Source organism: Myotis yumanensis, unplaced genomic scaffold (genome assembly GCF_028538775.1).
Source record: "Myotis yumanensis isolate MYYU_CA2020_CCGP unplaced genomic scaffold, mMyoYum1.0.hap1 SCAF_11, whole genome shotgun sequence".
Classification (NCBI taxonomy): Eukaryota; Metazoa; Chordata; class Mammalia; order Chiroptera; family Vespertilionidae; genus Myotis; species Myotis yumanensis.
The window spans coordinates 22,245,749-22,262,539 of record NW_027223762.1 but is presented as its reverse complement, the minus strand read 5'-3'; the positions used below and the strand labels follow the sequence as shown (position 1 = coordinate 22,262,539).

Sequence of the window (16,791 nt, the reverse complement as noted above, 5' to 3'; positions counted from 1 at the left end):
TATTGTGGCTGCAGTTCAAAGCCCGCCCCAGCCCCTACCCACGCTTGCAGGTTTTTATATTGTTAGGGTCCTCGTTCCCGAGTGGCGGGGGCAGTTTTCGCCCCTCTCTGCGCTGAACAAGCCGAGTGGGACAAGGTCGAGTGTCTGCGTGAAGGAAAAGGTGCTTCCCACCATTGGGACGTGGGGGGGACCACAGTCTAAGCTTCCCTCCGGGATTAAGGTGGGCAGATTCCAACCCGCTAGGCTAGTCCCAGCGCCGGAGGGCAGCTACCGCGCACTCCTCAAAGTCCGAGTCTAACCGAATCCCCACTCTGACTTCCGCTCCCCGGTGACATCACGACCTTTCCGGACTCCTGATTGGAGGGTTCCATGAGCGCAATCCTCGCGATGACTCCTCCGACAGGTCCTCCTGCTTCCCTCCCGTCGCCGCGACCCGGTAGTCGACAGACCACGTTGAGAGCTGCCGAGACACCGTAGAACTGTACGAGCTTCCGGGACTCACCTCGGCGGCGGCGACTCTTCTGTGACGCCCACGGGCACGAGGTTTGGATCTCAGGCGTCCTGTCTGCCAGGCCCGCGGTGGCGCGTGACTCTCCATCGCTAGGTTAGGGGCCACCAGGTGACTGACACCAAGTCCCGTTCTTTAACATCGCGAGATATAGTGTCGGGGAAACTGATTGCTGGTCGCTTAGGTTTCCTGGGAGACAGCATTTTAACCAATACCCCCCCCCCCCCCCCGCCCCTCATTCCACGGACTCCACACGGTTGGAAAATTGCCTAGAGAATGTTTGTGGGAGTCAGCCAGGAAGATGTAGGTGGGAGTGAAGTAGCGTTGAAAAGGGAAGCTGCCACGGGAACCCAGGAGGAGTATGATTGCTGAGCATCTTCTGGCCACTTAAGCAGTGCCTTTCGGTGGGCGTGGGTTTTCCCTACGCGGGAGGCCGCGTTCATCGGGACAAACGTGTAGGCACCCATTGAGCGCGCATAAGCTCGGCGCTTTTTTTCTGTATAGTCTCGAAGTTCCCAAGATCAAATCCTGCTGCAAACTTGCTCCCCATTTACCAGAGAATAGTCTCCCCAGTTATCTGTCTCTGTCCCTTCTAAACTTTGACCAATGATCTCCATTTTTATTACTTTTTCTGTTAAGTGGCTTTTCACATGCCATTGCTATATTGAGATCTTCTTTTGCAAATGGACCAGAGTTCATTAGTGTCAGGACTAGCTTGTCACTTATATATAGAATATACTTTAGATACTAGGTAGTCCACCTTTCTGCCGTTAAAGGCATGCATCACTTCTAGAACATCTCTGAAAAATGTTTGTTAATTAATTCACATGTTTTTACCTAATATTTATCAAGCACCATAATATGCACCAGGTACTGTTTTAGGAATTGAGAATTAAAACAGTGGACAAACCAGATAAAAGTTGCTGCTTTCATGGAGTTTACGACTAGGGAGCACAGACAACATACAAATAACCCAGTCAGTGTAGTTTCAGGCAGTAGTAAATGCTATGAAAAAAAAGTAATGGAAATTATGTGTGAGTAGGAATGGTGGCATTTTATTTATTCTTAAACACTTTTTAAAAATTAATTTTTAGAGAGAGAGAGAGACATTAATTTGTTGTTCCACTTATGTATGCATTTATTGGTTGCCTCTTGTATGTGCCCTGACCAGAGATCGAACCCACAACCTTGGAGTATTGGACGATCTTCTGAACAACTGAGCTACCCAACCAGGGCTAGGAATGGTGGCATTTTAGATAGAATGGTCACAGAAGAGTTCTCTTGGGAGGGGTTATTCTAGAAGAGACCTGAAGGAGTAGCCTTGCAAGGATCTGGTGGAATGAGCATTAACAGGCAGCGGTATCAGGACATGCAAAGGCCCTTAGGTAGGAATAAGAGCAGCAGGAAGAGCTGAGCCCCTGAGATGGTGAAGAGAAGATGAACTTGAAGTGTAGGGAAAGTCAGGACCAGATATTTAGGTCTTGAAGGCCAAAGTTTCAAGTTTGGATTTTATTCTACGTGTTAATTGGCAGCCTTTGGAAAGATGGAGAGAGTAATTAGAATTGATTCAAGTTTTTAAAAAAGATTGCTTGGATGACTGTGAAGAGAATGGAATTTTCAGAAGCAAGGGTAGAAGTGAGGAGACCAGTTAGGAGGCTATAACAGGAGTCCAAATGAAAAGGGATATTCCCAATGTTGGGAATTCTTTGTTTAAAAGGCAGCCCATTCCATACTTGGGACATGGAGGTCTTCCTCTAAATTGAGCTGAAATTTGCCTCCCTGAGGCTTGTCCTTTTTCTAATCTGTAACAAAAGACATCTATACCCCTTTTCTCCTAACCAGTCTGGCAGCCATTTAAGACACTTGTCCTGTCCTCTTTTCTCCAGACCACCTTTGGTTAACTAAGCTCTTCTCCGAAGGCGGTGCTTTCTAGGCCCTTCAGAAGTCTGGTTGGTCTTTGGAAGCTCCATTATTCATTATGGATCTTTAAGATGTGGCCACCATCACTGCACCTAATGCTCTACCTGTTACCTGACTTGTGGGATGACCAAGGGATCATGCACTCCCTTAATCCACCTGACTTCTAACGTGCTTTTTAGCAGTCATATTGTGCTGTTGGCTCACAATGAGCTGTTTCAAACAACATATCGAACTGTTTCAAATCGCATTTCACTTCCTCCTGCACCCTCATTCTGCATTTTTATATTATGTTTTTCTAATCTGAATGCAGCAGTTTACATTTATTTCTAGTTCATCTTGGTAAATTTATTCTAGTTCCTTGGGCTGTTTTTTAATCCTGATCCCATCATCCAACATGTCCTCCCAGCTTTGTATCTTTTATAAATTAACATTACATTCTTTTACAAATTCACTATGTTATGTCCTCTAATATCTGCATCATATAGATTGCTAAAAATGTTAACTGCACCAAGAAAAGAGCCCTATGTAGCATTTCCCTAGTGACTTCTCTCCAGATGGCATGGTATGATTAGTGTGTATTTTTCAAGTACATTTGTTCAGTACATGATGAACCCAAGTAACTAAAATAAACTCTGTTAACTAAAAGCAAACTCACAAGGACAGTATGCACATTTTTTTTTTACTAAATACTTTTCACAAATCAGGATACAGTATATTATGATATCTCCTGATCTGTCAGTCTAAGAAGCTACTGAGGTTAGTTAGATACACTTTATTTTTGGAAAACCATGCTGGTTTCTTTTGTTATTATTAAAGTGAAGGCTTGCTGTATTTTAAATACAAAGACTAGCTTATATTAGGTAAATAGACAATAATAAACTCTTCTTGAGCTTAAAAAAAGTTTTTCTTTTTCAAAGCAGAAATCCTTAGACCAGTGGTTCTCAACCGATAGCAACTTTGCTCCCCAGGGAATCATGAGGCAATAACTGGAGATATTTTTTGGTTGTCACAACTTGGTGTGAGGGAGATGCTACTAACCTCTACTCCGTACAGGCCAGGGATGTGTTAATCATCCTACAGTGCACAGGACAACAACTCCATAGCAAAAAGTTATCTGACCTAACATGTTCACAGTGCTAAGGTTCAGGAACTGCATTAGGACAACGCCTTAAACTCTTCTTTCGTGCAGTGGCTGCTTTCTTTTAAAATGGTGGTAAAGAAGAGGAAAGAAATACAAGTTACTGCATTGACCATTTGTCATCAGGACCTTGAAACTTTGAGAAGTAAGTGATTTCTGACTATTTCTTCTCTAGGTTGCAAATAGAGTATTTTATGTCTGGGACTTCATATCACCTAATGTGCACACTTGCTATTTTTTTTTCCATATTCTTTATATTCAGTTTTGGATGTAAAATGGTTTTCTTAAAATACTCTTTCAGGCTAAGTTCTGCCTGGTGTTTTGGGTTCATAAATACTTAAGTTTTATAGAATGTGTAACAAAGGCAAACTCATATCCATATACTGTTAAATCACTGAAGAAATTTTTGTGTGTATGTTATATAGCTTTGGCTGATGTGGAAAGAGAAAATCTAGCTTCTTTGCTGTTACATTGTGTACAACTCACCGATGGAGTGTCACAAATTCGTTATGTTAAACAGGTAAGGCTGAATTGATATTCATGGATATATCTTGAAGATTATCATGCTGTTATGGACTTTTAAAATTAATTGATAAGTTTTGAGTCCTTATTATTTAATATCAATGTAGCATTAAAGAATAGGTTTTTCTTTCTGTTTATTGTATGTATTTTTATTCAAAGTAGCAACAGAAGCCATATTCAGGCTTCTGTCACCATTGGAGCTGTAAGTAGATAGGATAATGTGATAATTATACATACCTTTTGTGGTGATAAATTTTTAAAAAATTATTTCTGTTAATCAGAATCTTCAAAACTTGTTTAGCAGGCACATTAAAAAGTTAATTTAAAATGTAAAGACTGTCCTTACTAGTATTTCAATATTAGGATTTATCATTTGAACTTGCATAATATTTTTTTGGAAAGCAATTAAATGCATTATTGGTTTTCAATTGTGCTACAGAATTCCTGTACCTTAAGCCATTGACAGGTCTGTAATTCTCAATGGAGGTGGGTCTGGAGGGTAAAGTGGGAGTTGGGGGGCATGTTAATAAAGTTAATAAATACTGAAATAGGTGTTTAAATCAGTATCCTTAACAGTGCAGAGTAGAAAATATTTCACATGATAATTGAGAATTGAAAGAGTAGTTGAATCCATGTTACTTTGTTATGCTTGATATTTTAAAAAATTACTATGACTTTGAATTTTTTGGATTATAGATTGTGCCTTTACTGGAGAAGGCAGATAAAAACGGCATGTGTGATCCCACTATTAGAAGTTGCCTGGATATTTTAGCAGGCATTTATCTTTCTTTGAGTCTAAAGAATCCCTTGAAGAAAGTCTTGGCAAGGTAAGGAGAAAAGGAAGGGAATTGGGCCATATAAACGTTCAATTTGATAAAAAATAACCAATATTAAAAATTCTTTCCCTGGTTTGGTTTTAGACTTGGGACTGTTTGTTTATACACCAAAACCACACTTTTATTTACTATAGTTTGATCATGTAGTTTATATGTTAGAGCAAGTCATCTCTCTAGAGCAAGCATGTCAAACTTGCGGCCCGCAGGCTGCATGCCTCGTTTAGTTGGCCTGTGTTAGCCTTTGAGTTTGACATGCTTGCTCTAGCAGTGGTTCTCAACCTATGGGTCGCAACCCCTTTGGCGGTCGAACGACCCTTTCACAGGGGTCGCCTAAGATCAGCCTGCATATCAGATATTTACATTACGATTCATAACAGTAGCAACATTACAGTTATGAAATAGCAACGAACATAATTTTATGGTTGGGTCACAACATGAGGAACTGTATTTAAAGGGCCAGAAGGTTGAGAACCACTGCTCTAGTGGCTCTTCTTTTTCAGAATATTTTCATTTTTGATTTTTTTTCTTCTAGAAAAACTTCAGGACGGTTTAGCCAGATTAAAAAAAAATTGCCTACTGGTTTTGATTTAGATTAATTGATGTAAAATTTAATTTATTCATTTAGTAAATTTTTACTGATCATCTGCTGTGTGTCAAAGTATTCTTCTAGGCTTTGGGGATATAGTGAATAAGTCTAGAATGAAGGTTACATTCTAAGAGGAATAGAAAATACACAAAATAAAGAAGCAAAATATATAGAATTAGGTGGTATGAGTGCTGTAGAGAAAAATAAAGCAGAGAAGAGGGAAAGGGAGACCCAAGGATGGGATGAGGGTTAGAGTTAAAACATAGTGGTCACTTTAGATATCTTTGCTCAGTTATTGATAGGGTGATATTTGAAATTGACCCAAAACAGATGAGGGAATGATTATTGGTTATATTTGAAGGAAACTGTTCCAGGTGGAGGAAGTAGCAAGAGCAAAGGCTTTGGCATGTTGTTGGAACAAAGGAAGACCATGTAGCTAGAGATAGTGAACAAGGGTCAAGATGAGAAGTAACGGTGGGACCAGATCGACAGTGTCTTACAAGTCATTGTAAGCACTTTGGTTATTACTTTGGGTGGGACATTATTGGATGATTTCAGGTAGAGGAATAATATGATGTTTTGGTAATATCACTCTGGTTACTCTGTTGAGGATAATCTAAGTTATTTTCTGGCAGTATTGTGAAGGTCTGTTTCAATAATTCCTTCATGTGTAATGATTCCTCTCCTTCACATATTCTTATACTACTGAGTTGTCAAGATTTTCAATATTTGCTTCTTTTTCTAGCTCACTAAATTGCCTGCCTGAATTTTTTCTTACTGAGGCCATACAAAGTTTTACTTCTCGTCTTCAGGAAGAATTAAATACTACTGATCTATACTCTTATAGGAAAGTAATTGACAATATATCTTCCTGTATGGAGAACTTTAAGTTGGGTAAGCCAGCTCTTTTCTAGTAATTTTCCTGGTTAACACCGGTTACTACATCATTGTTTTTAAGTGATGTTAACTTTGGTGCTGAAACTTCTTACCAGTGTTAATTTTCTCTCCACAGGTATAACAAGCGTTAATAATCTTCTTGAAAATGGTAAGTCCTATTATTTTATTTTATTCTGAGAGGTGACTGCTTGTATGAGTCATTTTGGAACAGGTTCTTTTAAGTTTCTTGGCAGTAGATAGAGTACTGCAGATAACTAAGGTATATCATGTTCCTTTCTTTTAAATTTCTACTTCTATACTATGATATTTTAGGTAACAGTGATTTAAAATATTTTCTTGTTCTGAAGTTAAAGTTCAAAGTTTTTAAATTCTGTTTTATCAGTATATTCTTTTCCTTTCAGTGCTTCATTTTCTACAGAAGAGTTTAATTGAAATCACAGAAGAAAATAGGCAAGTGTTACATGTTTGCATGCTTGTGTATACTTGCAGTTGTACATTGTCTTTGTACAAAGGAACATTTTTAAAAGTTCTGTAATGTGCTCCTTTCTATCCCTCTCCATAAATGTTAGACCAGATTATTTAAATTTATTTTTTAGAGGTTTGACATTTAATTTTTAAAAATATAAGTTACTATGAGACTAAATGAGAAAGGGAAGTATTTATTTATTTATTTATTTATTTATTTATTTATTTGTTGATCCTCCTCTGAGGGTATTTTTTCCATTGATTTTCAGGGAGAATGGAAGGGAGGAAGAGAGAGAGAGAGAAACATCAATGTGAGAGAGACACATTGATTGGTTGCTTCCCACACTGGTCCCAATCAGGGCTGGGGATCGAACCTGCAACCCAGCTACGTGCTTTTGACAGGGAATTGAACATGCGACCGTTTGGTCTATAGGCCGATGCTCTAACCACTGAGAAAAACCAGCCAGAGCAGAAAGGGAAGAACTCTTTCCTCTACCTGAAAGTTTCTTTTTCATAGCAACCTGTTCTTAGTTTGTGGATGAAATACTCTCTGTAATCTCTCTGAAGATATTAATGACAGCTTTTTAAAGTATTTTATCTTTACATAGCTTCTATTTCTTCTAAGTTGCTTTTTTTCCTGTTTGCTGCTTTGGTCGCTATATTTGTTGGTAGAAGCTTTCCTCAGAAGGCCGGTGATCCTAGGCTGAGCACTCATGGTTAAGAATGGGGCACTGAGAGTTGATTTGAATCTCTGTGCACATGGGTATGGTTGATTACAGGTTTTATTGTGGGTTAGCCAGTTGGGCTTTTTCTTTGGGGAACCCCTAATGTCAGTCTTTTTGCATGGGTAGTAGACGCACCATGGAAGAATCTTCAAAACCACTGGCTTAATATTCTGATTACTGGGTCTGAAAGCTGAAGTCCTGGCATTTGGCATTTATTTTGCATATATTTACCTAATTTCTGTTTGTAATATGGTATTGCTACTTCTTCTGTGTGTGCTGTCTTCCTGTCCGGACACCTGATGTTTTACAGTCTCTAGAGGTAGACCAGTTGTTTGCTGGTTTGGAGGTATGATCCAGTGTTTTTATTTTATTTCACCAAACTTGTTGTCAGTCTTCCTGTTTTCAGCCCTACATTTACCTCCACATCAAGAAGTACCTGGTGCCCACAATTCTTAGGCTTTTGGGCTTGCAAATTAGGTAGCTTCTGGATTTGTTCTCTGGCTTAGTAGTCACTTTTCTTGATTTTGCTAAGTTAGTTATGACTTATCCATCTGCTTTGTAGCTTTTACAATTGTATTATTGTCTCATTGTCTATTTGTTGTTCTTGTGTATTTATGTCTCTTAATGTTTCAAATATCTTGGGTGTTGGTTCAGGGAGGTTCTGGGGAGAGTAGGAGTAATATCCGTGGGCTGTCCTTAACCCAAGGTCTCCTTTTGCCTTACAAAGAAGGAGCTCCTTCTCTGTCGCCTTTTAGGCTCTTCTTTCTCAGTTTATCTCTTAAATGTGGGTTCTGTCCTTTTAATTCTCTTCGTTAGACTATTTAATATCATCCACTCTTCGATATCAGCCATTATCTCTGTACTTAATGATTTCCAGATTTATCATTCCAACTTAGCTCTCTTCCCTGAGCGGTAGATTTATATAGTCAGTTATATATCTTAACTTGAATATTTTGCATGTGTCTCAAATTCAATGTGTCCAAAAGAGAATTTACAGTCTTTTTATCCCTTCCCATAACCTATAGTAGCCTGCATTCATTCTACTTTCTGTCTGTTTAAATTTGCATGTTCTAGATACCCCAAATAAATGGAATACAATATTTGTCTTCTTGTGTCTGGCTTATTTCAATTATATTTTAAAGGTTAATCTATGTTATAACATGTATTAGAATTTCATTCCTTTTTTTGGCTGAATAATATTCATATATATGTATACTAGTATATATCACAGTTTTGTTTATCCGTTTATCTGTTGATGGACATTTGGGTTATTTCTATCTTTTGGCTAATGTGAATAATGCTGTTATAAACATTGGTAGACCAGGGTCCGCTTGAATCCCTATTTTCAATTGTTTTGGTCATATACCTAGGAGTAGAATGCTGGGTGATATGGTAATTCTATATTTAACTTTTTGAGAAACCCCCAACTGTTTTCCCTGACTTCTGTTTTCATATTATCACTCTGTGTTCTGCTCTGTTGAGAATTGGCTTAGAGGAGCAAAGATAGAAGCTGGGAGACCAATTAGGAGGCTATTGTAGTAACCCAAGGGAGAGATGAGAGTGGCTAGGCTAGGAGTAGCAGTGGAGGTGGTCTGATTCTGGGCATATTTTGAAGGAAGGTAGAGCCAACAGGGTGGAATGAAGAGAGAAGTCAAGGATGATTATAAAGTTTTTGTAGTTTAGAGATCCCAGCAGGTGGAACAGGTTTGGAGTTGAAGATAGGTTCATACAGTTTGAGGTGTCTGTTAGACATCCACATGAAGATAGTGAGTAGGAAGCTTCAGATACAAGTCTGGAATTATAAGGAGAGGTCTGGGCTGGAGATAACAATTTGGGAATTGACAGCATATAGATTATAATCTAAAGCTATAATGAATTAGCTAGATGAGATCAGCATCAGGGGAATGAATTAGATGGATAAAAAAGAGGACTAGGGTCTGAGTAATGGAGAGCTCTAACATAAAGAGGTCATGGAGAACAGCATGAACTAGCCAAGGTGTCTAAGAAGTGATGGTGAAGCAGGAGAAAGTCAGGTTAAGAAAGTGTATCAAGGCTGAGGCAGTGTTGACGTTTATAATTTGTTGTTCATTTTTAATTTGTTATTCTTACACTAAAAAGGAGAAATGAGGCTAGTCACTGGCTGGAAAGAGGCAAATGTTGCAGTAAGTTAAGAGTGTTGAAAGTTTCCAATAAATGTCCACATAATTGGAATGTACATGAGACTAGAAGAGAAAGGCATAAATGTCTGCTATAATCTAAAATGGAATTTGGCCCTTTGAGGAATGTGCTATTTTGAAGAGTGATAGAAATGGTGACATTTTTATTTGACTTTTCTTTTGTAATGATGTCTTTTCTTCATTGTAGAAAATTTGCTGGAAATCATATTGTTCAAACGCAGTTGATGAATGACTTATTGGTAGGCATTAGAGTTGCAGTAATGTTAGTACAAAAAGTTCAAGGCCTCCAGAGAATTAATTCAAACGTTTCCAGTTCTCCCACATGGCAGAGTATGTGTGAACTGCTGAGTATTTTTACCAAGTTTTTAAATGATGGTAAGTGTAAAAAACTGATGATTGTAATTGTCACTCAATTTTTGCTAATAATGGCATGAAATATATGATACTTACCAGAGATGTAGAACTTCTCCTTCCTCAGCCCCTCAAAGTGGGGAAAGGCCTGGGATTACAAGGTTTTAATGCTTTTTCTTTCAAATGTGCCAATTCAGCAAGGGATAAGGTTGAAGGATTTTTCTAAGTGTGCATGTATTGTATATAAAGAAGAAAACCTAACATTCTTAGTGTTGAAAGGCCACAGACTTTAAGCAGCAAAAGAAAATTCTGGAGAAGAAATTTCCAAATTTGGAAGGAAGGTATGGAAAGATTGGTGTAATCCACACATTTCTCCCTAGCAGCAGGTATTATCTCAGCTAGTGACAGTAGTCATTGTGAGGCTGGTCATTATGCCTCTTTAAACTCATATGTTGCTTCTGTTCATGTGAACTGTACCACTGGGGAATCAAATAGTGAGAAGACATGTCTTCTTCTTAGAGTATTTCAACTAATAAATTAAAATGAAATGATAGAGTTAGACTATCACCAGACACAATGTGCCCCTTAGAGTCTTGCTTTTACCACCAAAGGGATTGGACTGGAGACTGGTCCTGTTTCTAGGTCCCCTGCCAGTTTTCAGGAATTATAGAGGAACATGTTGAACTTCACCAGGAGTAAACAAACGCAATATCCAGATTGTGGGAAACTCAACAGGTCTGGAGGCCAGAGTTCTTCAGAGAAATTGTAACAAAAAGAAAGGGGTGGAGAGGGCACATGTTGATTGAAAGACACTTAGACACATATCAAAGTTTTAAAGATTGGACAAGACTAAATTATAGTGTTTAGAGCTGCACGTTTGAGTAATAAAACTTTTTAAAAACTAAAGACATCATTATTATGAAAGGATATAGAAGGAAAGTTATTCTTATTAAGACATAATTCACAGGCATCTTTTCTGAGGATATTTGCTTTTAAAAGCGAAATTTGTTAAACCTGAAAAAAAATGACTGCTTGGTGAAATGCAGAGAAGACATGATATTAATATCAGGTAGCCTCTTTTCTGAAAAGTTGATGGCATCTAATCAATGCTATTTTCCCAAGGATTATAAAGCTTCCTGTATCAGTAAAGTGTTTATCTATAAGCAGAAAACTGAACTTCAGGGACTTAAGCATATGTGCCTTCCCTCCTTCTCACATAACAAGAAGTTCAGGAGCAGGTGATCCAGAACTACTGTAGACAGTCTAGAACCCACACATTTCTGCTTTTTGGCTCATAAGCAGATTGGCTTTCCCCCACGTTTGCTGCCTTGTGGTTGCCATATGGCTGCTGTAGCTCCAGTCAGCATGTCTCTGTTTAAGTTAGGAAGGAGAGCCAGTTGCATCTTTACTTTTAATGAGGAAATGGAAAGTACCCAAGAGATTTGTGCTTACCTCCCATTGGCCTGAACCCTCATATGGCTGCCTTTAATTGCAAGGAAGATTGAGGAAGCAATTATCTTGCCTTTGGCTGGGCACATGGATGCCTCAATCAAAGTCATAGTTCTGTTAACATGGATAAAGGACATAATGGATAATTAGTAGGCAACTTATAGTGGGTATTTATAATCTTTCAACAGGTTAAATAATTCACCATATTATTTAGTATACTTTCTGACAAACCAGAGGCTAATAGAAAACAAAATGAAGGTAGCAAGTCAAGATTGTCTGGGTGCAGTGCCAACGATAGCAAAGTTTGTAATTAGCACTGATGCAGACTCTTTATACAAGCCCTGAAATCACTATGAAAAAGTAATGTAAAGGGGCTTGGGATGCAGAAGCATTGGTGGACGGGAGGGGACAGGCGATGTTGCTGCTAGATGTGTTGGGAGACTGTAGATGGAGAGGAAGAAAGATTGGATGTTAGAGGGGAGAGGAAGGAATCACATTTATTGAGTATTTATGTGTTGAGCATAAAGCCTTTATGTTCATTATTCATTTAAATATTATAACAACTGTGTCAGATAGGAGTTATATTTTCCCATTTTACAGAAGAGAAAGCTGAGTCCCTGGGAGCTGAGTTGGAAGGCCTATTCACCTAGGAAAATTGCAATAGGCCTTGCAATTTTCAAGCTGGGTATTGCACCCAGGACTCTTACTCTGCAGCATCTGCTCTTTCTACTGTACCAAATATCCATCATTATTTAATAACATACTATTTACTTTTTTTGCCAAATAGATGACCTCTTGCGGACAATTCACAGTACATCTGGTTTAGCTGTTATTCTTTTTATTAAGGCTATGTTTCATCCACCTGAAAAGATTCCTGATTTGGTGAGTGCATCTCCTTTTTAGAATTGAATTTTATTGATAGTTTGACGCATGTTTAAAAATATTTTTAAATAAATGAATTCAAATTTTTTTTGCACAATCTTCCTGATGACCTTTTTCTCATATATAAGAGGTAGTTGCAAAAATTCAGATAAAGCAGAAATAACACAAGTTACCTATAAATCCATCTCACAAAGATAATCACCATCAACATTTTTATTTTTATTTTTCATAGAAATCAAGTACAAATCAATCAATTTGAGCTATTTTCAAATACAGAAAAAAGTATGGTGCGGAACAGAAGCCACAATGTGGCTTTCTCTAATTATATTGAATGTCATAGCACACATTCCAGCATGGAGTTTGTTATTCGAACTTACAGGTATCTTTCCTTAGTTCAATCAGCCCTGTTCCAAGCATAAGAGAGAAAGTGATTCAGTCACACTATCAACATTTTTATATGTATCTTAGTTTTTTTCTAGGGCTGGTTATTCAGTTCTCTCAGTATTATAAAATATTTAGAGATTAATGTACACATATACAGTAATAAGTTTTTTTTATAAGTATGAATTTTTATTAAGAATAACCCAAATATTGTATTTTAGACAGGAAGCATGCTAGAATCAGTTCAGTGAAATTGATCATATGGAGAGTATAATTTGATAATTTGTGCCACAATCCTTATATTTATTACTAGCAGTTTTTTCCTTTGTTGTCTAGAAACTTATTTTAGCTCTTTGCCTGACTTTATGCAAAATAGATGTGTGCCATGCTCTGAGATCACACAGTAATTATTGGATAAAATTAAAAATTTTCTTTCTAAATCACCTCTCAAAAGCATTAGTTAAGCTCATCCACCTACAGGTGGCGATGTGTTGTGCTCTGCCAGTACATTCAAACCAGCAAAATGGTTCATGCACTTAGATTTTGTTTTCTATTGTTATAATAATCTTAACACTTACGGCTTTTTCACCATTAGGTTCATTTCTTAGGATGTTTAGGGGGAAAGAGAATTTTGGATTTCTATTTTGAAATATCTCTGAAAAGTTTTAGAGGCTTTACATGTATTAGCTCTGTTATATTTTTCAGATTAGTAGTTTGCTTCTCTGTTCTGTGGACTGCACGAGCGCCCCGGAGTGGTTTGTGCACTCCTGCAGGAGCCTTTGTGGTGCTGATGTCTCCGAGTCAGCTCTCCTGTTCCTGTGTCAGGGGACACTCACCATGTTGGACTGGCAGAATGGGAGGATGGGCCCAAGTGGGGAGGCCCTGCTCTTGGATACTGTGCATGTTCTGTTCACCTTGAGTTCACAGTGAGTTTTGATGCTGCTGTCTCATATTTTATTTTGCTTGTCAGACATTTAAAAGATGGCAACTGAGCCAGCATACTTAGTAATTCAATGAAAAGTGGTTGGCATAATCCTAAATCAAAAGGGAATGAAGTGGGTGTGAAAGTAGAACAAGAAAAAAATGGATGATGGGAGGAGGTTTCTATATGTATAGTACATTATAGTTTATAAACAACTTTATCATAGGTAATTCAGTGTGATCTTTACACGTCTAATAGCTAGGATAGGAAACCTCATTTCTTGAATGGGTAAAGTGAATGCTTTAGAAAAGTAAATGCTTTAGGCTAAAAGCATGTTTCTAAGAAGCACCTGAGCCAGAACTGTTCCTCAGTTTTTTGACTTCATTGGATTATATTTTATTTATTCTTTTTTTATGTTTTTCAGGCCATAATACCTGAAAGTGTTCATGTGCTTAACATGTCAAACCATAGATACAGCTTGATAATAATGAATATGTAGATAAAGGGAGAAAAGTACAATGTCCTAAAATAAACTACATGTTTTTCAGTTTATATGTATTTTTAAATTGTACATATTTTTAAATTTTGTGCATATTTTAAAATTTATTCTTCATTTTGTTATTTTATAACAGATTAATTGAGATATAATTTGTAGGGTTTGTGTAGGGTTTTCTTGTATATTCACAAGATGGTGCAACTATCACTATAATCAACTTTAAAATATTTTCAGAAACCCCATTCCAATGAACTTTTCCCAACCCTAGCTCCTCAGTATGTTTTAAAATACCTGTGAAACAATCATCACAATCAAAAGAATTAACATTTACATCACCCCCTAAAAGTTTCCTTATATCTTTTTTTTTTAGATTATATTTTACAAGATGAATAGATTTAGATACAAATTTGAGGTCTTTTTTGGCCTTGTTTATAATTTTTGTTGTAAATTTAATAATGATTGAATTTTCTGATCATTCTTTGTATTTTATATCTTTAAAGTTTAAATGATTATAACATGAAATTTCTTTTACTAGCCACTTTATAATAATACAGCTCATTTTTCTTTAGGATCAAGGAATCAACTCTAGAAATGTTTCTGTCCAGAATTTTGGCATCTTGGACTAACTCAGCCATACATGTTCTTGAATCAAGTTCCCCAAGCCTAAAGGACAGTCTGAATGGGAATTCAAGCATAGCTAGAAGACTTTTGGAATATGTCTATACCCACTGGGAACACCCATTGGATGCTTTGAGACACCAAACCAAAATCATATTCAGAAACATTCTCCAAATGCACCAGCTCACTGTTGCAGAGTCAAAGCTAGAAAAATCGGATTTGGCTGCTGATCCTTTCATTTTTGAACTGACCCAGAGTCTCCTGCGATTGGAATGGCATATTAAAGGGAAGTACATATGCCTTGGTTGTTTAGTAGATTGCATAGGAACTGAACATATTTTGGCGTTAGCTAAAACTATTCCATCGCAAATCTTAGAGGTGATGGGAGACCAGTCATTGGTACCTTATGCAAGTGACCTCTTAGAAGCCATGTTTAAAAATCATAAGAGTCATTTGAAATCTCAGGCTGTCGACAGTACTTGGATTGATCAGTGGCATGAGACTTGGGTTTCTCCTCTCCTTCACATACTGTGTGAAGGAAATCTGGATCAAAAATCTTATGTGATTGATTATTACTTGCCAAAATTATTGAATTGCAACCCTGAAAGCTTAAGCTACATGGTAAAGATTCTTCAGACTTCTGCTGATGCTAGAACTGGTAAGAAAATGCATTTTTGTTTTAGTAATTTCTAATTAGGATTCTTAAATGTAGTTACCCAGGCAGATGTTGACTATATTCAAATTTAAATGTTCAAATTTAAATAGTAAAGAAGGATATTAACATTAAGGATTTCAGATTGAAACCAAATGCTACTGCACATAGCTGAATAGAGTTTTTTGATTGAAGTCATTTCTACAGGCTAAGGATAGATTCCAGTTATGATTATGAGGTTTATTTTATTATAGTAGTCCCTCCTTATCTGCAGGGGATACACTTAAAGACCCTCAGTGGATGCCTGAAGCTATGGATAGTACTGAACCCCATGTATACTATGTTTTTCCCTATGCATACATACTTATGATAAAGTTTACTTTATAAATTAGACAGTTTCATGGAGTCATTTTTACTATAAATCTTAGCAACCTCAGATTTTTTTCCCCTTATTAAGTCAAGAACTTTTATTTTTTTCACTTAAAGAAAGCACTTTACGACTTTTCTTTGGCATGCCTGAATTGTTGGCATCACTATTCTTTGGTTCAGGACCATTATTAGTAAAATAAAGGTTACTTATTTTACACAAGCACTGTGATATAGCAACAGTCCTAACTGAATTGGCCACTAAGTGACTAATGGGCAGATACGGTATACAGTGTGGATACACTGGGCAAAGGGAAGATTCACGTCCTGGGCTGAACAGAGTGGGACTGTGCTATATTTCATCACCTACTCAGAACGGTGTGCAATTCAAAACTTGCGACTTGTTTATTTCTGGAAATTTTCATTTAATGTTTTTGGATCATGGTTGACCGTAGGTAACTGAAACTGTGGAAAGTGAAACTGTGGATAAGGGGGGACTTCTGTACTAGGTTTTTAAAATTCTTTTGTCAAGTTCTTATTTGTTATTTGGTTGTCAGAATGGAGTAAAAGTTTGTGTGTTTTATATAAACATTGAAGTGATAAAAACAGTAATTGAAAACTGTTTTGGCAAGGTTAAACAGGTAAAATGGCTGTAGCAAGTTTTTGCCTGTGGGAAAAAGACAAAACATTGAGAGGCGTCACCTCAGGAAACAGCCGTCTATAATAATTTAGAATGGGGTAAGCATCCCATGGAAACTCTGTAACTGCAGGAGTCACTGCATTACAGCACAATTCAGTAATTAATGCCTAAAATTATGATCCTGACTCATTATGCAAATCTTAATATTATTCTGTTTAGCGAAGCAGGAATATGGCACCCTACATCACATTTTAAGAATA

The 16,791-nt window shown here is 37.3% G+C and overlaps 1 protein-coding gene across 6 annotated transcripts in view; it reads left to right on the top strand.

The window, feature by feature from the left end:
- Positions 1 to 326: 326 nt before the first annotated feature.
- The window catches only part of THADA (THADA armadillo repeat containing), a 293,514-nt gene continuing 277,049 nt past the window's right edge, over positions 327 to 16,791 (top strand). Inside the window, exons 1-11 of one of the 6 annotated variants that reach the window (XM_070429114.1) lie at positions 327 to 619; positions 3,618 to 3,711; positions 3,992 to 4,086; positions 4,785 to 4,915; positions 6,256 to 6,404; positions 6,523 to 6,555; positions 6,809 to 6,857; positions 9,962 to 10,149; positions 12,362 to 12,456; positions 13,543 to 13,763; positions 14,825 to 15,531. In XM_070429114.1, coding sequence (XP_070285215.1) covers positions 3,636 to 3,711; positions 3,992 to 4,086; positions 4,785 to 4,915; positions 6,256 to 6,404; positions 6,523 to 6,555; positions 6,809 to 6,857; positions 9,962 to 10,149; positions 12,362 to 12,456; positions 13,543 to 13,763; positions 14,825 to 15,531 — 1,744 coding nt within the window. In that variant the 5' untranslated portion in view covers positions 327 to 619; positions 3,618 to 3,635. The remainder of the gene's footprint in view (positions 620 to 3,617; positions 3,712 to 3,991; positions 4,087 to 4,784; positions 4,916 to 6,255; positions 6,405 to 6,522; positions 6,556 to 6,808; positions 6,858 to 9,961; positions 10,150 to 12,361; positions 12,457 to 13,542; positions 13,764 to 14,824; positions 15,532 to 16,791) is intronic. The other 5 variants (XM_070429113.1, XM_070429112.1, XM_070429111.1 and 2 more) reach the window with 5 other exon arrangements.